Consider the following 23,049-nt stretch of genomic DNA (forward strand, 5'->3'; position numbering starts at 1 on the left):
AGAGGCTGAAACTGTCAGGCAAGGAAAGAAATCCATCTCATTCAGGAGCTGCCCTCTTTTGTCGCGCCGTAATGGGATGTTCCAGCCTAGTGCCTGTGCGTTTTCCCAGTCCGGGCTGTCGCTTTAAGACAACGATAGCTTTGTGTCTCATTAATTCAATGTACGGCGACGCGTTAGTGGAGAAACCTTATTAGACGGCCAGCCACACAGAGAGGAGAGGGGAGAAAGGAGAGGAGAGAGAGAGAGAGGAGGGATCCTGGACGAACCGGTGCGCTTTGACGCGATTCAGCTCCAAATAAAATAAAACACCTCAAGTCAGATTTGGTTATATATTTTTATTTTTTTTTTAGGATGAAGACATAGCGATGAGGATGGGTTGCGCACGTTTGGAATAAGACTCCGCATCATCGCGCAGGAAAAGGGAGCGATAGTCACCAGCTGGAGTAAAAAAAATAAAATAAAATAAAATAAAAATCCATCCGATCAGAGGAGGAGGACAGAAGATCGGAAGGCATGTCGTCTGAAAAACACGGTGAGGCGTTTAAATGTGCTTAATTGATTTTTCTTTTTCTGTCATTTTTCTTTCACCTATATAGCAGCCGCTTTCTTTTTATTTATTATTATATATATATTTTTCAATCAACCTCTCCATCCGCTGTTTCTATAGGATGATGCACCGCTGTGTGGGTGCAGCTTTGGTGGGGGAGAGGAAAAAAAAAAATCACCACAGGGCCTCGGATTGTGTCCACGGAGAGTTTACCGTGACATTACCGGACTTTTTGTGATCACATTTTTTCACCCCAAGTGATCAGATTTTAGTCACTTTGAGCCAAAAACGCGAACAATCCCAACACGATGTGAGACCTTGATGCTGAGCTGAAATCTCCATATATGCGCCTCCTCGTTGTGTGATCATTACGCACGGGCCTACGTACGCGACCGTAGACTTGGTGTGGGTGTTAAACGGCATTTAATGATAACTGTGATCGTATTAGCGCAAAAACAAGCGTCTCTCCCTCTTTCTTCTTCCGAGGGCGTCAAGCGCACAAATGGAGCTCAGACTCGGGCAGCGAGCCGCAGCTTTAAAGTCACATTTAATTAAATAAATAATGAAGTAAATAACGACATCTAGTCTTACCGGAGGAGCCGGACGGAGCAGACTGTGGAGCAAGGCTGCAAGCTTGGGCTGTAAATATGTCTCCTGTCTCAGTGGGATCTGATCTAATCAAACAAAGGAGGGTCAATGATAAAGCAGGTTATTTATGAGTGTGATGATGAGTTATCTCTTGAATGCGGCTGAATAGTTTATTTAAACTGTTGTAACAGTTTATTTATGGCGAATAAAACCCTAAAACACAGGGTTTTTCATAATAATACTCATGTTATGAATCAGGCTTCAGGTTTAAGATGTAGGTCCTTCTTTTCACAGCTGAACTCAAATGTTTAAACATGCTTTTAGGTAAATGCAGATTATGACATTATCAGGGGCGTCTGTGCCACATGCCTGCAACAGGTTGGTGCATGGAGGGCAGGTGTATGGATCATTTATCAATGCTTATTAAAATGCCCCATAGAGACAATCAGCAGTTCTTCTTATTAGTTTTGTTTTTTTGTTAGGCCACCAGTAAACTCACCAAAAGGGAAATTTAACAGAAATCAGTGTTTGATTAAACACTTCTGATAAATGGGAACAGTTCATTTATCATGGCTTTAGATTATAGCTAGATTCAAGATTCAAGATTTCTTTATTGTCAGTTTCCCAATATGTTTATGACGTACAGAAAAATGGGAAAAAAACGTTTTTGTCTCTCTCACACACATAATAATTAAAAAAAAAATAGATGAAAAGTGAAGGAATTTGGCGGTGGAAACAGTTAAATATAGTGAATAAATAGAAATTAGTCTATGTACAACAGTACAATGTGTGGTTGCAGCTTGGATTGAGTCTTTTTTATGTCACTAAGGCAGGTGAGGTAGAGTCCCTGTGTGATGGGTGGGTTATAGTCCAGGGGGCAGGGGGCATGGGGGGGAGGGGAGGGGAGGGATGGGCAGAGTTTAGCACCCTGACAGCCTGGTGGACGAAGCTGTTCAACAGTCTGGTGGAGCGGGCCCGGAGGCTCCGGTACCTTTTCCCCGATGGCAGGAGACTGAAGAGGGGATGTAAGGAGTAGGAAGGGTCACTGGCAATGCTGATGACTCTACGAGGTGGGTGGCGGGTGAGGAAAAATGTATGTGAGGAAGGGCAGATTACAAAACTAATACAGATTCATGCCACATCTGCTTCGTCCTTTGAGTTAAAACGTCAAAAGGAATAAAAATAATCCAAAAGAAAACTCTAGTGATTCATTGCCAGTTCATTAGGTACAGCAGTGTTCACTAAACTACACCAAACCTTCACGGCTGTTATTATTTATGTTAAAACATCATCAGAGAGGTGGTAATTCAACTGGATGATGACTGGACACTGAAGTGTTTCATGTTGTGGTTACAATGGGGTTGCCGAAATAATGGAAACGTGCGACCACGACCTCTCAAAATGAAAACAGCAGCAGTCAGCAGCTCTTTCTGTTGTTTTAAAGAAATGTTGAATACCACAAACTTCCCGAAGATGAGATTTAGAGCAAGAGTGTTGCATTAGAATACATTAGTTTTCAGTAATAAAGTGGCAAGTCTAATTAGTGTGCTATAAAAATGTGCTATAAACTATATAAACCTCATCGTCTGACCTGATAACTGTTGTATTAGTGATGACATCATGAGGCCTGTGATTGCATCTTGCAGAAAACTAATGAGTGATTAGATTAACCTGCAGTGGCCTCAGTTCACGTGCTCAGATTATTCCACTTTGTGCAGGTTGACGTGGCGTGTGTGTGAGCCTTTATCAAGAACTGAGCTTAAAGTTGTGGTTGTTTCTCATGTTCCGTGTTTAAAAGGAGAAACGTCTCCAACACACACCAACATGTGTATTTTCTCATCACTTCATGACCTTTTAAAGGTGTCCCTTCCCTCGCTGCTCCCCCCTCCCTTCCGTCAGTTTCGGGTCCACTTCCTGCTTGTGACAGAGTTGGGCACTGTTACGTAAAAAAAAAAAAACAGTCCCCGAGCGCAAGTCGTCACCCTTCATCACTCAGCTGTTCTGCTCGCTGATGGCCTCCTGTTTATCTTCTTCTTCTTCTTCTTCTTCTTCTCCTTCCTCCTCGTCTTCTGTCCTCATCAAGTCCTCCCTCTTCTCCCTCCTCATGTCCCTGTCAAAGTGGATTACTTCAGCCGCCTCCCCGCTGTTAGAAAACGGACGCCTTATCAGTCATTTTGAGCATCAAACAAACACAGAAGAGGAGCAGAGGTGTGAGATTAAAATGTTCAAATGTCCAAAAGCAGACGTGGGCTTCAGGGTGAGGTTCTCCGCTTCTGAAATGCCACATTTCCTCCTGCGAATAAACATCTTTGAAGGGAGGAAAAAAGGGAGAAAAGGGCCTTTCTTCTTCATCTTCTTCTTTGTCGGGAGTGAAAATGTCAATCACTGTCATCATTAGCACACAGACTGTGCAGGTTGGAAAATATCAGGCTTTGTGGAGCTTTTCAAGGAGCTGTGGTCTGTGTAATTGTTTCCCCGTCCTCAGTGGCGAGATAAGACGTATTACATTCAACATGCAGCCTCACGTGTAGCGGTGCTCCAGTTAGATAACATGCCCTCACTCTTACATCTGTTCCTTCCGTTGTTCTTCCTCTGCTCTCTCTATTTCTGAACGCTCTCCTACCTGATTTTTCTTATCTTTCCTCCCTCTTACTCGTTCTCACCTCTTCCTCTCTCAGGGCTCGATGAGTCTGGTCGTCAGACCATGCAGCCTCCTCCGTACCTGCCCGGTCCTCAAGACCCCAACGTGCCCCAGCACCAAAACATGCCTCCTGCGCCGGGCACTCAGCCCAACTACCCTCCTCCGCCTCCTCCTCCGGGCTCAGAAGGATACCTCCAAGAAACTCAGTTCCACTGCGGCCCAATGGGGCCTCCCGGAGCTCCGCAGGGCTACACCGTCCAGACCCAGGCGCCCGGAGGCACCATGCCTCACCCCCCTGTGGGATACATCCACCCGGGCTACCCGCTTCAGCTGCAACCCTGCACAGCTTACGTACCCGTCTACCCCATGGCGTCGGTGAGTCAGAAACTGCTTTTTAAGATTTCACAGGTCTGACATCAGCCTGCTGCAGAGTTAAAATGCTCAGCATCCTTTCAAACGCACGTCCTCTTCACATTTACACGTCTGAATTAGATTTTACGAGCCTATAGTCTAATAATTTACAAGAAGGTTCCTCAAAAACAACAACTGCATTTCATCGGAGGCTAATTATGGACAAAGGCAGACATTGTTCAGACATCTCAGCGGGTTTGGTTTATTTCCAGATAAAAGCTCCATTGTACAAATCCATTCATCGTTCATTTGGCTGCTTTGCGGAGCCTGCTGTTCCATTAATTAACTGGACATTTACCAATTTAACAACGTCTCAGTTTTCCCCGCTATTACTCACAACTGTCCCGGGAACCTGCCACAAAAAATTATGAGGAACGATTGCGAAGCCGTAAAATAAAAATGTCAGAAATGTGTTTGTTGGAGTTAACGTGCTGTTAAATATTACGCCTCTGTCTCACAGGCATGAAGCTGAAAGATGCACTTTTAATGACGACTGCTGACGATGCTGCTTTTATTTACTGATATTTGCAGATGAGTACATCAACTTGGATTACTTGTCATTTTATAAAAACTACACTTAACCTACCTTAAGTACATTTTATCCGAAGGACACAGCAACTCCTTACCCTAGACTTGGTAATTTAAACATCTTTTATTCATTCAAGTTTTAGTTATATCTTCAAGGGGACTTGGAGATTTAAGGACGTTGTAAGACACTGAATATGCCACAGTGTTGTGGTGGTTAGCACTGATGCATCGCACCAGGAAGGTTCTGGGTTCGAATCCATCGGCCGATTGGGGCCTTTCTGTGTGGAGTTTGCATGTTCTCCCTGTTTCTGCATGGGTTCTCTACGGTACTTGTTAGGTTAATTGGTAAATTCTAAATTGAATCCCTGTGATAGACTGGCGACCTGTCCAGGTTGTACCCCGCCTCTCGCCCAATGACAGCTGGGATAGGCTCCAGCCGCCCCATGACCCTCCAGAGGACAAGTGGTTACAGAAGATGAATGAATGAATGAATCCTCAGAACTAATCAATCTGGCCTCTGCCTCAGACATAAACAGAGTTGGAGAACCTGTTTGTACCCTTTATATATAATGCTCCCTGTACACAATGCTCCCTTCAAATACAGCTCTTGTGGTTTAGGGCGTAAAGAAAACTCTTGGCATTCAAGTGGTAACTTCAGCCATAAGTTGTAATAAAGAGAAACACCGCTGCAGGCAGCTGTTGGCGCTAACAGTTTAACAAGCTAACGACCAGGTAACTTAATGTATTTCCACATTCCGCGCGGCCATGAACACTACAAGAAGGACTCATTCATATGAAGGCAGCACAAGGCAGCAGGAAAATCAAAGTGGCAAAAGTGGAGCGCCAGAAAGTGAATCCTCAAACAGCCGAAAGTGCAGCTGTGCCGTGTCCTAATGTAATGAACCGCAGTGTATCTGTGAAGATTCTCAGTTTCCAGTCTGCATTTTATCTAGAAGAAAAAAACAAACAAAGCTAAAACAAAGCCAGCTGGACTTGTTTGAGTTATCTCAAAGGCGCCCCAGCGTCTTCTCCTGTTCATGAACCGAGTGTTTGAACGCGAGGGAAATATTGTTAAGGGCTAAAAATCTGCACTGCAGCATCCTCGTCTCGCCGACTGGCTGCAAAATCTCACAAATTAACCTTTTTCTTTTGCTGCTGGTGATTTTTAGCTTCATCTGATAAGGTTTAGACGCGCATGGCTCACGCACAGGCCGCGTTTCTTTGAGCAGAACTTGCAGCTAATTCAAGCAAACAACTCTGAACGCAGATTAATTTAGAGAAGCCTAAAGCAACAATGCGCTCTGATATCTCCTCTCAAGTGATGGTGATTGCAGCCAGAGGATGTAAACATGGAGTGCAGGAGGTGGAGGTGGTTTAAAATAAAGCAAACCTTGTGAAAATTGTCCAGTTGGCAATGAAGGCTGATCTTGAGAGGTTCTGCACCGTGATTAAGTCGCCTCTGACATCTCGCCTAGCCTGACTCGCAGAACTAGCAGACTGTGAAAACATCAATTTGACAGATTGCTGTCAAAAATGCAAATAAAATCTTTGGGCCGTATCCTGCTTCCCGGCTCCCGTCCTCTTCTTCACTCACATCACACTGTTTTACTGTTGTAAAACACCACCAGTCCTTACTCTCTGCCTCCCCTCCCCTCTTTTCCCTCCTCAGGGTCAGCCCTACATGCCGGCCGGAGGAGCTCACCCAGCCATCCCACCGGGCCAGATTCACCCCATGCAAATGCCGCCCAGCATCACCCTAATGGACCGCCGGCCACCTCACGACTACCTGCCCATCGCCGTCCTCACCACCGTCTGCTGCTTCTGGCCCACAGGCATCATCGCCATCATCAAAGCAGTGCAGGTTAATGCAGCCTCGTGGCATCTTTTTGATCTTTGGGTTTTTATATTAACATAACATCAACTTCACTGGGGACTTGGTAATAAATTTCCACTTTAAAGTCATTTTATGTGCCGAGATTGAGCCCGCTTTCCATCATGCAGAGCAGCAGAATGCTTATTCCCACTTATTTGAGTCACATTAAGGTCGTCTAAGGTCTGCTGAGTTCTGCGCCCCGAGGACCGTTCATTCCTACTTTGGAAACAAATAGATATTTTCAGTTTTAATAAATGCAGACGAGCTAAAACAGCTGGGAAATGTGGATTTTATTAGCAAACATTACTCCTGCTGTGGCTGCAGATCAATACACGTTGTGTTTACAGCAGCAGGACGACATATATGACCTCAATTACAAATGATTTATACTGCTCATGTTAATCATAATGAAGAAACAGGTCTTTATTAGTTAGCCTGTCCAGGAAAGAATCTTTTTTTTTGCTATTATCTTTATATCAGTGGGCGGTGAATGGTTGAATAGAGATGCTCGTGCCTGTAAACAAACCCACCGACTGTTCTGCTGCGTGTGATTGGTAGGAAAGATCGTTCATCCCTGGCGGCTTGTGTCAAAACAGGATGCAACGTGTTTTTTTTGTTGTTGTTTTTTTTAATCCTTTTCCTCATGTCACAAACAACAAAATGGAAAATAACTAGAATAACTGAATTAGCCGAGGTGCAGAGGAAAACCTGGATTTTAAAAGTCGCCGTGGCTGTGAGAGAACTCTTAATGGAAAACAGGAGAGAGAAGCATGAGTCGGTGTTTTTTAAGACTTTTAAATGATGCAGAATGCGAATAAACTGCCAGCAGCAGAGAACACTGCGTCCAGATTTAGATTGGACAGTTAAATAAACATCATTTTGCTCTTGCTCACTTTCATTAACACTTGACTTCACACTCTCCTCGTTGTCGTCTCTATGACTTCTGCACTAAAAAGGAACAGTCTGCTCATTTTTTGACGCTGTTTCATGTTCGGACTCAGCCGAACGGGACGTTTGACATGCAGAGGTGCGGGGCTGGTGACTCTCATACCTCATGATGCCTGTTGTTTATCTCTATAATGGCTGTCTCCGTGCTGACCAACATGCACTCAACAGACCACATTACGTAACTGCACCATTGTCAGTGCAACGGGACAGAATGGATTTTTTCCTCTGGGCCTGCTCAGCTGGCTGTGAGTTGAGCCGAGCTGACAAGGCATGGGCGCACCGGTCTGAGCTGTATATGTTGCCGTGGTGTGTGTTAGTGCTGTGTGGTGTGGCCTCTTTGTGCACGCTCGGCCGGTGCTGCAGTGAAATCGATCCATTCATAGACTCTCTCCTGCTCCCACTCGTGCATCTTCTCGTTACGTAACTTGTATTCTAATCTCTGCTCTCTCCCACATCCCCTCCTTCTCGCATCACTTAGGTGCGCACGGCGATAGCCAGAGGAGACATGGTGACGGCGGAGATAGCCTCCCGCGAGGCACGCAACTTCTCCTTCATCAGCCTGGCCGTCGGCATCGCCTCCATTGTGCTGTGCACCATCCTCACCGTGGTCGTCATCATAGCCTCGCAGCACCACGACGACGACTGGGAGCCGTAACTCCACGCTCGTCTCCTGACGGGGGAATCATGGCATATATATTAGCTAGCTCAGTTGTTTGGAGGAAGTAGGAGCACTGAAAATGCACTCAAACTGTTTTCTGCTTGCCCGGCCCTCTACATACACACAGCTCCGACCTAACCTGCCGCCATCAAAACACTTACAGACGACCAAAAACAACAAATCACAGCCGACGTTCACAATGCCAAGCAGCCGAGGCGCAGTATAACTGTTACCACAGCGAGCGCTTAATATTTACACTCAGACAGCTGCAGGAGGCAAACAAAGCTCCATGCATTAACAATTCATCTGACACTGATTAATTCATACGGCCTTCGCTCATGTGGTTAGATCAGAGGATAGGCCACTGTGTGTTTCAGTTTTAAATATTTAAAAATCTACTAAACGGTCCCTCACAGTGGCTTAAATCTGAAGCACCACATTCAAAGATGTTTATTGAGCACAGTTAAATCCTCGTTTCAGTCTTAAGTACAAATACACGCGTGTTTTCGCCTTTAAAAACACGTGTCGTGTTGAAGCAGTGTTGTTTTACAGAGTAAGTGTTACAGGGGCTGATCAGTGTACATTTATTACAACGCACCAAATGGAGACATGCGACTGTCTTAACGTAACCAAACAGAGTATTTATTTCAGATTGGACGTTTGTGTGTTTCACAGGATGAAGTGATGCATAACTTATGAATTATATGTTTATTTAAAAGCTGTTATTTATTAATTTATTCAATATCTACCTGCGCATTGACTTTTCTTCCGCTCTTATTTACAGTATTATCACTGAATTGGCTTAAATTTGATATCTTACCATGATGCACTTTGAAATGCCGCAGCTGCTTACATTCATAGTTCTTATAGTGCATGATAAATTTGAGGCAAATGGGCTTTTAGTGCGAAAATAGCTTGTCTCCCAGCCATTTGTGGGAACATCTCCTCAGATTTCTACTTGATAGTGTGTGCCGCAGTATTTTTCAAGATGTCAAACAAGCTGTTAAAACAAGAAAAAGAGGAAGGAGACGACTTAGGTGTTAAATATTTGAATACTGAATATTTTAGAAATGTATTAGCCTTTACTTGTGTTGCACAACTTCTGCTATTTAACCTCTCAGACACTGTTTATAAAAACCTTAGTGCAACATTAGATGTATGAGGCAACACAACCCTGCATGTCATCCTTGGTTTGTTTCCACAAGATGTGCAGCTTCCCTAAAGCTGCGAGGCTAGTTTTCATAATGCGGCATAGCTCTGAACTACAGGTGTGTTTGTGACCGACGACGTGGCCGCCGTGTTACTGTATGAACTATTTCATGAGGTTTCAGGAGTTAAGAAATGAATGTTTTCAATAGGAGAGAGAGAAAATATTAATGCCTATACTGTATTGTAGCACTTTCCGCTCTGTCAAAATCTTTATCCTCCAGCTCTTATATTGTCTTTCTCCTGTCCACATGAGTTTTTGGACCTATCGACATATCTCTTCTGCTCCCACCTTCTCTCTTGTTGTTCCCTATGATGATGACATTTTTAATAGATTATATAGAGATATAAAAATTTATAAAAAAAAGTTTGTTGACTATGAACACTAGTAGTAAACACAGTTATACCATATTATTATTATTATTATACATTAAAATCAATCTGGGTCCATATTTATCAATCAGAAAGAAAAGCTTACTTTACAAAAACTCATTTTATTAAAGTGAACTTACCTCTTTAGAATATGCAAATTACATTCTGCTGCATAAATATATATATGTATATATATATAAAGAAAAAACAATTACTTGACATTACAGTTTAAAGAACATGAAAATGGAGCTATCAAGCGTGTGTTTATAAAAAGTAGCAGACGCTAGCATTAAGCTAGTGGCTAATTATACTGCTGTACTCTGAATTGCGTTGCTTTAGCTGGTACTATTTGTGATGGCAAATTATTTGTGGCTCCAAAACATGTCTTAGATTTATAAATTGTGTTTCTGTACTGCAGTGATCTGCTTGATGAGTTAAAAGTGCAAAACTGAATAACTTTTTGAGTAGGATTAAGAATTTCGATGGATAGTTTTTCATTCCCGCAGAGAGTTGGATGAGACGTTTAATGCCACTCTTGTATCAGTACTAACTGTTAATGCTGCCTTCAAATAAAACTTGTGGTTGTGACATGGGAAGCTGTGTATAAAAGTGGTAAAGTCATGAGAACACCTGTGATAGACTATGCCATCCAAAAGTCACCCAGGCTAACAGTTTAGCATGCTAACGACCAGATAACTTAATGCAGAAAATGAAAATGCATAATGAAATCATATGGCTGCCATCGTCGTTATTTTAAGACAGCAAATGTTGCCTTAAAATGTTTTGTGTTTAACTGTGGTTATGTTTAACGTGTGTGCTCAAAATACGACAGCCATAAGGTGTGAGAACACTGCTGCTAGGCAACTGTTGCCATCTAGAAACTTAGCAGCGAGCTAACAAATCTAAAACACTTTAACTTATCACTCGCTTCTTATAATTCCTTGTGAATATCACAAGACGGAGACGTTCACATGGAAAAACGCAAATTTATTTGAAGGCAGCAAAAGTAGCAGCCTGGAGATGTTAACTTAGCTGTGGTTAGCACAAACATCAGACAAGGATGTTTGTGCTAGCAGGGAGAAACTGCTAGCATAACACTGTCCGGGGACAACAAAATCTACCTACTGGTATCTTTAAATAGTTGTTTTACACTTTGGTCATTGACATACCTTGTTAGTATTAATTGGTGACCTTTAGATAGCGCTAGTATGTGGATTGTATTACATTTGGGCAGAGCTAGGTTAGCTGTCTTGCCTGCTGCTAATGCTAAACTAAGAGCTGCAGATTCATACAGTAGATAGAGTGGCATCAATCTTCTCATGTAAATCTCTGCAAAAACAAGTAAAAAAGCAAAACAAACCTCACAAAATGTCAAACTGCTTATTTAAGCTGGTGGTTCAACCTATTTCACTTCTCCCTGTTTGATAAATACAGACCCTGTTGTTATGTTGGCACCGTGATATTCAGTGTTAAAGCGTAAAAGAAGCACAGTGCTGTTTAATATTGTTATTATTGTACAGAAGGCTCTGGCAGTGAGTGTGTAGAGTCACTCCTAGCATATCTAGTTTATCTGGCGTTCATAGGCTGAATCTCCCTGCGTGCTTTCTGACAGGACAAACTGCAGCTGTCTGCTCCACAGCTGGGAGATGTGCTCCTCGTTTCCTTTCCATTCATTTTCTTTTTTTCTTTTCTTTTTTTTTAGTTTCTCAGCTTGTAAATGCAACGGGCTGCTTGTTCAAAGAGCCAAAAAAATTACCTGTGTACACGTGGTTCTCTTGGGGTTTATTATTCTAATTATGTTCATGATGGCTGTGTTGCACACGCATTGGTTGTTTTCCAACTTCAGCTGTTTGAGTAATGAATAAAAGAATCATTTTGGGTTGTGACCGACACGTCGGTGAAGGCACCGTCTCATTATTCGGGTCTGTTTTTTCACCTCTCCATCCTCTCAGTCTCTGTGGCATCTCCTCTCTCCCTCATCACCAGGATGCTATTTATAGCTGCCCCGGTTTTCTAGCTCTCCATCTCTTTTTCCTCTCTCTGTCAGAACAGAGCATGAACTACAGTATCTCTCACTATCTCGCGTTTAATCACGGGAGGTCTTGCAGGTTTTTTCTTTTGCATCTGCTCAGTTTCGAAGAGCCCAGAAAAATGATTGCACCCTCCCTAAATAGGCTTAAACATAGCTACCAGAAACATCTTAAATGTCTCTTTTTGTACACACATCCATCAAGAAAATGCATCATGGTTTTGGTGATTAATGATTTCTTTTATATCCGATAATCTAGTACCTTAATTGGGTCAAAATGTCAAATCTTACCGCTTGTGTCGTGACCTAATACCTGCAAACGAATTCTATGGGGCAAATGTTAACGTGCCAACACGGTGATATCAAACATGACCTATAAACGTGCTAGCATGCAGATGTTAGCATCCAGCTGTTTTCCTTCTTTTTCCTGCAGCACCTTCTCTGTGTTGATATCACATAAAGATGCTAATATGTGCACAACCAGATTTAAGATTTGTGCTTTTTCAGATCAAACTCTGCACTTGCAATGAAGACAAGGACACTTATTGTCGTTCCGAAGTCCCAAAGTGTTTTTGATAAACAGAGTCTAAGGATGTTTTCTTCAGATGGAGACGTTCACGTGGACATTTCTCTTGAACAAAAGTCCCAGCCTTGAGACTTTAGCGTTGCCTATTTTATCACAAACTCCAAATAACAGGGAAACTGCTAACATAGCTCTTTCTAGACGACAAAGTCTATCTACTGGTCTCTTTACACACTGGGCTTTGACATACTGTGTTATTTAGTGACCTTTACTTGTGCTAGTATGTGCATTTTATTGCATTTGGGCAGACCTAGGCTTGCTATCTCCCCGTCACTGTTATTCGTATAAATTAAAGCAACCTCATTCACGTTGTTATTTTATACTGTTTTTTATTAAAATATGAATTAATGCCTTCTGAAGTAATGTAATGTACCAGGCCAACAGGAGAGAGGTTGGAGGGAAAAGGTGGGAGACGAGCCAGCCTGTGTGTGCACGAACACAGATGGCCGTTTAGCCTCCCGAGGCGAACCGGTGTCTCTGAGATCGTTTAACTTGGCCTCACGCTGCACGCCTCTCTCCTCCATCACACAATCCCAGCTTCCACTGGGCAGGCCACGCTGGCTGTCTCGCTGTGTGCGTTTGTGCGACCCTGCTGCTCTCTCGCTGGGCTGTCATCTCGGATGCAGCTCGAGGACCGATGGTTGACCACCGATAATATTTCAGGATGCCGGGAAGTAAGGTCAGCTTCCTGCAAACACCGGTGCATGTCACTCGTGGTGAAGGGACGGAAACCAAAGCCGATGATTCGTGTTAAAGTCCTGTCAGCATCATTACACACCTGCATCGAGGGGATTCACTTCATTCTACTTGTCCTTGTCAGCAGCAAATTGTTTGTCAATCCTCCAAGAAGAGATAAAAAATCTTGGTTGATTGATTCAAGTTCTTTGCTTGAAATCACTATGATCTTTCTAAAATATCTGAAACTTAATCCCCTCCTGGCAAACTTTTACTTCAGTGAAAACGCAGTGTCGTCTGCAAAAAGTGATAAAAGCTGCAAATGTTAAAGTGCACAGTCTGGATGAAATTGGCTCCTGTCAAATTATTAGATACTTGATACTGTGCAACCTCTGCTTTACTGTTGCAGTAATTCAAGATGAATGAAAATGTCACACTTTTATACGGTGGCCATTATGTTGTAATTTTATCTATCTACAATCAAATTACAAAAAAAGTTGTGGAAGGCATAGACAAATAAAGTTAAAGGAAGTATTTTGTTTGTAGTGTAAAGTAACAAGTATGTGCAAACTGCAGTTTTGCTGTGTAAACTCTTTCATTACCCTGTAAGACACTATTGCCGCTGCTAAGATCACGAGGCCTTGCACTTTCAGATTATTGCATAATTGCATAAAGTAATTGAGAAATATGTCGATGCTATTCATAATACAGTAGCAGCATATTCAATGAATAAGAGCCGAGTGCTCACTTTGACTTTTTGAACTCGTCACAACTTTTTAGTGCAAGCAAAAAACTGAGGGAACCATATCTTTAATGTTAAATTTCATAGTGCATACGCAAATGTGCTTTTTTATATGTTGTAAAATCTTGATCTGTAAGATGACAGCTGTCTAATTAAATGAACGTCTTTATTTCCCTTGGACATGTAGTAGAGAATACTCAAGTAGAGTAGAATTACAACCCATTTAATCACTACCCAGTTTGTACAAATAATTTAAACTGCAGTGAGTGTTGCTGTGATTGTCGTGTGCACAAGAGAATAAATACTGTTTTACAGCAGCTTGATGGACCTGCGTGCTCAGTGTGACAGCATTTGGCAGCGTGCAAATTTGCAAACATCCAGGTGGTGCAAACACGGAGCTGGCATGAGAATGGCAGCCCACAGGCTGGAGAGTCAGACTTCAAACCAAAGAAATCAAGAGTGTGAGGCTGCAAATGAGTCCCTCATTGAATCGTGATGTCCTTAACCTGGAGAAAATGTCAGTTTGTCTGTTTAAGGGCCTTTAAAACTCTTCCAACAAATGTGTCGTCCAACAGTTCTGTGTTTCAGGTTCCTGGTTTCCCGCCGGTCGGCTCTGTTACTGGAGGATCTTCTTTTTGATGTACTGGCAGAGGCAGAGAGGGGCGGTGGTGCAGTGGATTCGCCTCGATCGTAGTCGGTGGTGTGAAGGTCCCGACAGCCTCTCAGACACCAGCAGCTTCACATAAGCTGCACTGTAGGTCATTAGAAGACGGTAGGCTTTCACCTGAAAAAAATTACAAGTTAAATTGGTTGTTGATGGGATTAAAACGGTGTAAATGTAATCTTAGATGCTCTTAGAAAGGGTTGTTAACCTGTTTATGTAGTGTGTGGACACTCATCTGAGATCTTTTTTATTATTATTCCACAACCAGAGAAACAGTTTCACTCTGAATATGTGCAGTTGCTGAATATGTGCAGTTGAAGTATTTTTTATTTGTGTCCCCAAAAATGGTCCAGTGGTTACCATGGTTTCGGTGAAAACTCTGAGACGACACTTAAGGATTAAATAGAAAAATCAGCCACTGCAGAAAGATGTTTGAGTTTGCTCACGCCACACTGACTGCTTTTGATTTAATTTGCATTACAAGTGGCACATCACCATCTGTCTCGCTCCCAGATGAAGGTTCCTGCTCACTGACCACATCTTTGGTAACTAAAGTTTCTGTTAAACATAGTGGGTGTCCCATTTACTGATGATTTGTGTCTAAAAAGTCCAATTCCAGCCTACATTAAATGCTGAATTACTCTCATTTTGATGCACATTGTAACTTGATATGTCTGAAATATATATTTCACATCATATCAGAATATCAGCCAAACACATGTATGAGTGTGCATTTTGAATTCGTGAAGGTCAAACTTAATGAAAGCATATTTAAGTTTAATTGAGACAAATTAAGTCCTAAAATCCTCAAACTGCAATATATATTTAGCAGTATGCTGTATTTTGTTATAATCTGTAACCTGTATAGACAACTCATGACGTCTCTCACCTGTGGAGGTAACGATGCTTCAGGTATGAGGCTGTAGTTGGTGGTGACTTTGGCGCCGCCCCTCTGGCTGGATGAGGAGCTGCAGCCTGCGTCCTCGTTCCTCAGCAGAGGCCTCTGCTCATCAGAGCTCTGGTCCACGTCTGACCCACCGGCCTCGAGGTCGACGGGGTCGACGGCCTCGACCTTGGTCACCAGGACGAGGTGGGACATTCTGCTCTTCAGTTTGTTCTGAAATAAAAGCGTAACATTGATCATTTTAACTTCTCACGGCGATACCCTTCAGAGAACTAAACTTCTGTTTGTCCGTGGCAGCTCCTGGAATTATGTTTCTATCGATTTGGATGAAGGGCGGACACGGGAGTAGCAGAGAAATCGATGAAGCGGCAGTAGAACAAACAGGGCGACAGATGTACGCGACTCTCTCACCTGAATGTCAGTCGTCACAAAGCTGCGGCCCTCTAAAGTTTCAGTCAGCGCCTTCAGACAGCGGGACATGTCCCAGTACACAAAACACAACTACAGGGAGACACAGAGGGGTGAATACAACAAGATTAGATTTATTACCATACTACGTACAAACCTGTAAGTTAACCTGTCAGTTACCACACCCACACCTCAAATCAAGTGCATTTTAACCGATCACTACTTACTTTAATATGATGAAATATGAAGAAATATGAGCTTTTTTTATTCCATCTGGAGAAATTAGTTTGTTTCTTCAGTGGTCTTTAATCCTATTCTTTTATCAGTGACCTTCACAGATTTCTCTCCTAATTTTTTTTATGCCTCAGTGTTTAAATTGCATTTTACAGTGACTATGTCTATTATGTCTTATTTTCAGTTTTCTCTTCTGCACCTTTTCTCACCTAATTCTAGGTGAGATGGTCTAATGTATGGCATGCAGAAGTTGATAGTACTTTTAACACAAGTGTATCTTCTCATTCTGACAGTTTCAGACTGAGACTAACCTTCATGTTTCCTGTACAGTTCTGCACCCAGTCAGCGACGCCCACCAGCAACTTGTGTTTCACCATCATCTCATTCACCTGGATTAACCGGACGTCCAGGTTCATGTTGATCTGAGACGGAAAGAAGTTTTCAGAACCAGTTCATTAAGCAGAAGTTCAGCCCAGCCGTAATGTCGCAGATTGAGAGCATGAACGTCACCTCCTTGTTGCTGTGGTGAAGGACGAAGATGACGGCAGTGGTGAGGAAGATGGAGACCAGGCTGACGCAGAGGCAGAGCACCCAGTAGTCGGTAACTGTGATGTAGAGGTGGAGGGTGGAGAACACGGCACACCACACCACCACATAGAGCACCTGGTGTAAGCAGAACATTGTTTAACATTCACCCAAATTTTACCTTAAAAAAAATGCCTAAAAAAAAGAATCGTTTTGCTCATTACACTCTGAAAATAAGTGAGAAGCGCATGTGATTCACATGATTCAACAAGTATGTGCCTCTAGAAATGAAAGAATGAAACTGTTGTGTGTGGCAAAATGAGGAAGTATTTTAGTTTTTGGTGACGCTATCTTAAAATGGTTTATGCTGTTTGTGCATTTAAACTTTGCATATACTAGATTATCCAGAGCATGTTGATGCTATTGAAAATACAGCAGCAGAGTTTTAACTAAAAGAAGATTTGCTTTTAAAACAGAAACTTGCCGCCAATCAGATCAGATGACTGAGCACAAACACTTTCAGTATCAGACTGAGGTTAGGACACAGACAAATAAACAAAATACAGAGTGAAATAAAAAAAAAAAAAACTAAATTTCTAAAGAATCACAGTCAGAATATTGTTGTTGCTTTGCTTGTGTAATCAAGCTCAGTTTACTGATCACAAGGAACATGTGAAAACACAACGATATCTACAACAATGACGCTGTTAAGATTATCTACGTTACAAACTCTGGGCGTGCAGAGATTTAGAAGTTAGATGAAAGACACTATTCAGTTGTATTGAAATAGTTCTTGCCGATTGATTTGATCAGGAATAAGGGTCTGGATATCTCTGTCTCTTCTGCACTGATTTTGACTCAAACTGAGACAGAGAAAGAAGAAGTAAAGCTGGAGATAAATAAGCAGGAAGTGATACTGGATAAAGGACGATCATACCGGTGCCATTATAAAATGAAAGAGAGCCGAGTTGAAAACCATGTATCTCCTGACCGAGGGGACATCCAGAGCTGTTTTCAGTGGCACCTCCATGTCACTGACAGGAATCTGAAACAAACAAATCACCAGCATGGCGTTTATATAAATGTAAACACAAATCAAATCCAGCGACACAGACATATTAAGTTGCTTCTGTTTGGTGGGTGTGTGCGCAAACCTCAAAGCCTTCCCTCTCAAGTCTGGCGCGGCATATCGACAGATCAAAGCTGGGGTTTAATGCTGAACAGCTCTGCACTGACAGGACACACTGACCTAAAGGTATGAGAGAGAAAAGTCCATGAGAGGATCAGCGTTGACAGCGAGGCAAGGGTATAAAATGAAAATAATAATCAACACGATTGCACAAAGCAGGAGTAGGTGATTGCGTTTCAAACCACACTGTCATGCAGGGTAATGTAAACAAGATAATCCACGATAGATGTCCTGTAAATGTGTTTGAGGCCGATCAGATCATAGAGACATCTAACGTGAGAAGGAAGCAACTTAAAGGAATTTAACTGAGAAGAATCAGCATGTTAAGGGATTCAATCGCTTCTCTTTCTGTTCCCAAAATCTAAAGCATGCAAGCACATGCCTCGGCTTGACGTTATGGTCCCACATGGGGATAATGCCGAAAAACTGGTTTGGAACAAGGTCACATGAGGACATTTATTCTCTTTCCTTTTTGTTTTTATCTTGCTTCCTCTTTACAGATAAAAGCAATGATTCATACTGTTACTGAAACGTACCATTTGACCAGCTGGGTCTGCTGTAGTTGGCCTGTGGCTGAGCTTTGGTTCCTCTGATCTGATCGTCCACCTCACCCTCCTCCATCACATGGCAAGCTCCGTTCTGGTTCTCCATCATCGCAAATGTCACATCATCCTGAAGGAGAAATCACAGCGTCATAACTTCACAAATGTTGATACAATTTCTGGTAAAGGGTCCCTGAAAAAATGCAGTTTTGAAAAGTTTCTCTGGTTCATGTGACAGCTGAGTCAAGCATTTTTTTGCAAGAATGGAGTCACATAAGACACTGATAAAGATGTCATGACCTAAAGGGCTAAAAGACAATGTAATGACACATAACGCTGACATGTCTGATTATTGAAGAGCAAAGGTTAACTTTTTGCACTGCCATATATTCATTTATTGTTTTATAACTCTGGTTCTCAATAGGGCTTCTGCAGTTCAACTGGATGCTAAAATCTCAAAAACAACAACTAGAAAGCAAGAAATTGAACGAGTTTTAATGGGTTAAAGCAATGAATGAATACTTGTTTCAATAGACAAGCAGCTTTAGTGCTGCTGTAGCTGAACAAACTGATGAAGTTGTTAGCTGAAAGTAATGCATGAACTGTTAGCTCGCACCGGAGTTAGAGTAAAAGTTGAAATACTTAAAAGTCAAGAATGAACATTTGAAATAGCCGTCCTTAGGGGAGAGTGGGGTAATTTGTGCCAAGGGGCAAGTAGTGCCACCCCTGTTATCTAGAAAACCATAGAAGAAGTTGGTCATGTGACCACATATTTTTGAAGAGGCATCCATTTCACTCATCCTGTAAAGAAGGGAGACACATGGCTTGAGAGGTAAGAACATTTAAGTTAAAAAAAACAATGTTTTGCCCTCCAAAGTAAAATTTCTATGATCAAGGGTTTTTGATTGCTGTGTTTGAACAATTATAGACACCTTTGAAAACAGTCCACACATGTTTTAGTGCTTTAGTAAGCTACAGCATGAGTCTATACAGTTAGCATGATGCCAGCTCAAAACAGCTGGGGGATGCATTTTTTTCAAAATGGTGGGTCTGGGGTAATTTGTGCCAAAGGGCCTGGGTTAAGTTGTGCCACTTGCACAACTTAACCCAGCTTATGATTATTTACTATATATTAGTTTATTGTATTTTATTGTTATTGTACATTGTATTCTTACATTTGATCACTAAAACTATGTGATATTCTAAATTTTAGACCATCATGCCACGCAAATACAAATGGAAGACAGACAGGGTTTCAACTCCTCTTGAGGAGTTGGAAAGAGCAGTGAAAGAGGTGCAACAGGGGAAAACCACACGTCAGGTTGGAAAGGAGATGAAGATCTGCAGGATGACCATAAAAAGACATATGGATAAGAAAAAAATAGGAGAAGTAACAAAGCCAGGCTATGAAAGAACAGCAGCTACCAAACAAGTCTTCAATGAGACCATGGAGAAAGAGCTTGCTGACCATATTAAGACACTAGCAGCAATGTTTCATGGCATAGGTGCCATGAAATGCCGTGAACTGGCTTTTGAGTTCGCACAAAGAAATAACATTGACATGCCTGCCAGCTGGACCAGAGACAAAAAAGCAGGTTAGATGAAGTATAGGTTATTGGATAGTTAATTGGAGCGGATAGTTTCAACTAAATCTGAATGTAAACTGCAATGTGCTGATAAACGTTTAACCTTTTCTAGGACCTGATTGGTTAAATTGGTTCAATCGACAATTATCAATGGCACAACTTACCCCAGTGTATTCTCTCTAAAAATATAGCTTTTTTTTCTAAAGCTATATTTCTCAAACAGTTTGTTTAAGATCCAAAGTAATTGTTCCCAGGGATGCACAACATCCTAAACTATATAGATATCTTAGTTGGAGGCATTACTGTAATCCCCTTGCTTTAAGGGCACTTTAAGTAAAAATTGGCACTACTTACCCCACTCTCCCCTACTCATAAATGAACAATTGAAGTAGTTAGCTAAAGGTTATAAAAGGGCTTATAAAAGGGCAGTTAGCTAAATGTTAGCCTACTTTTAAAGTAGTTAGCTAGCATCCATGAATGAAGTTATAAGTTGCTAGCTAGCTTGTCTGTACACTGCTAAAGTATTTGGCTAAAGATTGGTTGAATTATTTAGCCTAAAGTAGTGGACGTAATCTTAAAGTGCAAAATTGACCTAAAAGTCAATGAGAGGTTTGAAATATCTGCCCTTACTCATAAATTAATGTTTGAAGTAGTTAGCTAAATGTTGTAGCTAACAGTAGGCTCGTTAGCTAAAATTCACAAAAGAGCCATTAGCTAAACGTTGCTGTTAAAGTAGGCCTAGTTAGAAGTAATGAAACAACTGAGGTGGTTAGCTAGAAAGTAATAGATAAACAATTTAGTTAGCTAAAGGTAACTTATCTAAAAATATTGTGGTGAATATCTAAAAGTAAACTGTTGGCTAGCACTGAAGCTAAAGTAAGTCATGAATAGGTGGAAGTAGCCAAAAGTTGTGAATGGACATTTGAAATAGTTAGCTAAAACTAATTGATTAACAGATTAAGTAATTTGCTAGAAGTCATGAAACAGTCGAGTGGTCAGATGGCATTGTATGGATAAACTGATTAGTTAGCAAAATTATTGAATAGTGAAATAGCTAAAAGTAATGTAAACTGTTGAAACTTTATGTCTTCTAGCGGATAAATAGTTCAAATGTCCAGCTTCTACTTCTCCAAATAACATGGCGTGAATCCAAACACGACCTGAACAACCCAATAAAACGACTAAATACCATTAATCTGAAGTATCTTTAGGGTTTATATCAGACAGAAAATGTCCACTGTCCAATTAGATGTCTTCAAAAAAACAGAACATGAATACCAGAGAGGTGCAATGTCTTCTTTGTTTAAAGGACAACCCCCTCAGATAGACCACGACTTTATCTCCAATAAACATGTTATGTCTGAAAACCTGCAGGAAACCAGATTACTTCTGCTTTCAGGGCTCTCAGGGCCTTCACTTTAGTGGTGCTATTGTATCTGCTCACAGAGGCATAACAAATAGTCTAGACTCTTTTAAAAGAAAGATTGCGTTTAGAGGAACAGACATTTGTGAATTAGCATTTTTATGAGCCCCTGGAGTTGTATCTGTATTGCCTTTGCCACAAAATGCAACAAATGAAAGGTTTTATCATGGCGACTTGGTGTCTGTTAATAGAGGATAAGAAGTAGTTCATGTCCTTGAAAGAAGAAGATAAGATAAGATAAGGCTTCTTATGGACAAAGCCCGCCTCTCTCTACTCTCACACTTCTTTTTCCTGGGTGTCAGTGACAGAGACACATTTTAACAGTGAAGTGTGAAAGTTCAACCCTGCAGCTGTGATGTCAGTTTGTCTCATCTCTCCCCCCCCCCCCCCTCTCTCTCTGTCCCTACACCCAGGCCCCATGTCTAAATTTGTTTTCTTTCATTTTCACTTCCGCGCTTGTTAATAAAGTCAAACTGACATGGAAGCAATTTACCGCCGCCTGTTTACACTGCACCTGTTGAAGAGAAGATTAAAAACTTAGCCCACGGATGAGGAAGCAGAAGGTTGTGTCCTTGCACGAGCGGCATGCAGGGTGTTTATCAGCAACACAATCTCACAATCTTGAAGCTGCATCCTTGCATGCGTTCCAATGCTTATTTATAATGTAAATATGACTATATGATTATCATTTCAGGATGTTGTGTCTATCTTTAAAAGTGTTATATCTTTTACGCTCAGAAGCATGTACAATGAGCCGGATGTCTTAATATAACGTGCTATATGTTCTAAGTGTTTAAATCTTTTTGTTGTAAAGTGTTAAGAAGGAGGGGAAGCCACTTCACATTTCTGTGCGTACATTACTTCATTTACACAGAAACCTCAAAACCGACAACCTGAAAAAAAAGTCTGTGTTGGTTCTCAGTTATTCAGGTCATGGTACATTCAAACAAAATAGCTGAAAATATTCTTAAATATGTTTAATAGGACTAAATTACTGAGATAAAGAAGTTACTTTGACGACTAGAGGCAAAACATTTCCAGGAAACCCTATGAATCCAGTTGCTTTTGTTTCAGCTTGTTGTTTAGATGACCTAAAAAAACATTTTCACTCTTACCTGCTCTTCAGATAAAAGTCCATCACATCAACAGAGCTGTCAGGATTGTATTCCCCTGTCATTCGTGTTGTTACAGTAGCGCATACAGTACACGGCAGGTCCCCTTACATCAGTAATGTCTTGCATCGAACACAAACTGTAGCGTATGATACTCCGACTCTCTTTCTTCGTCTCTGTCTCTCTCTCTCTCTTAGCGTGTGACTCAGATCAGCCCTGCCTCATGACTGCAGGAATGTGGTTTTAGGTTTGTAAGCGCAAGACACACGGCACTAGAAAGAGTACTACAAGCACACCCGTTTTCTCTTAAATGCAGCATCTATTAAAGAACGCTCATTCACAATGCATTTTGATGTCTCTACGATGCTTGTGACATTGAATAAAGTCTGTCTTATGAATTTTTTCTCAAACGTTGGAGTCACTTTAGGCACCAGTTTGTTATAATTGCCATGAAGATGCAGCTTCACTGGAACAGTTCCACATTAAAATCCCAGACATTAGTTTTGGTAATGCATGGGATCCAATCATACATGCATGCTGGTTTCATTGAGGACATAAATACTAAATCTCCAGACCATACATCCAGACATAAATGGAGAAGGAAAATGCAGCGTCACAGCAGCCCACTGTCCATCAGTGAATATTTTAACCTTAAAATACA

At 41.6% G+C, this 23,049-nt stretch overlaps 2 protein-coding genes across 2 annotated transcripts; one reads left to right on the plus strand and one right to left on the minus strand.

The window, feature by feature from the left end:
• Positions 1-513: 513 nt before the first annotated feature.
• prrt1 (proline-rich transmembrane protein 1) lies at positions 514-8,896 on the plus strand (the record flags this gene model as incomplete). Its single annotated transcript, XM_084562865.1, has 4 exons — positions 514-532; positions 3,814-4,151; positions 6,385-6,576; positions 8,015-8,896. The coding sequence occupies 4 exons, from the start codon at positions 514-516 to the stop codon at positions 8,189-8,191; spliced, it is 726 nt and encodes a 241-aa protein (XP_084418991.1). The 3' UTR covers positions 8,192-8,896.
• A 3,874-nt stretch (positions 8,897-12,770) lies between these two features.
• On the minus strand, positions 12,771-22,907 carry tmem268 (transmembrane protein 268). The gene is made up of 9 exons (XM_084564012.1): positions 22,392-22,907; positions 18,262-18,397; positions 17,691-17,785; positions 17,474-17,581; positions 16,522-16,674; positions 16,323-16,433; positions 15,781-15,870; positions 15,355-15,582; positions 12,771-14,585 (listed from the first exon to the last, which is right to left on the minus strand). The coding sequence occupies exons 2-9, from the start codon at positions 18,377-18,379 to the stop codon at positions 14,418-14,420; spliced, it is 1,071 nt and encodes a 356-aa protein (XP_084420138.1). The 5' UTR covers positions 18,380-18,397; positions 22,392-22,907; the 3' UTR covers positions 12,771-14,417.
• Positions 22,908-23,049: the final 142 nt, after the last annotated feature.

Source organism: Chelon labrosus (assembly GCF_963514085.1).
Source record: "Chelon labrosus genome assembly, chromosome: 16".
NCBI classification, from domain to species: domain Eukaryota; kingdom Metazoa; phylum Chordata; class Actinopteri; order Mugiliformes; family Mugilidae; genus Chelon; species Chelon labrosus.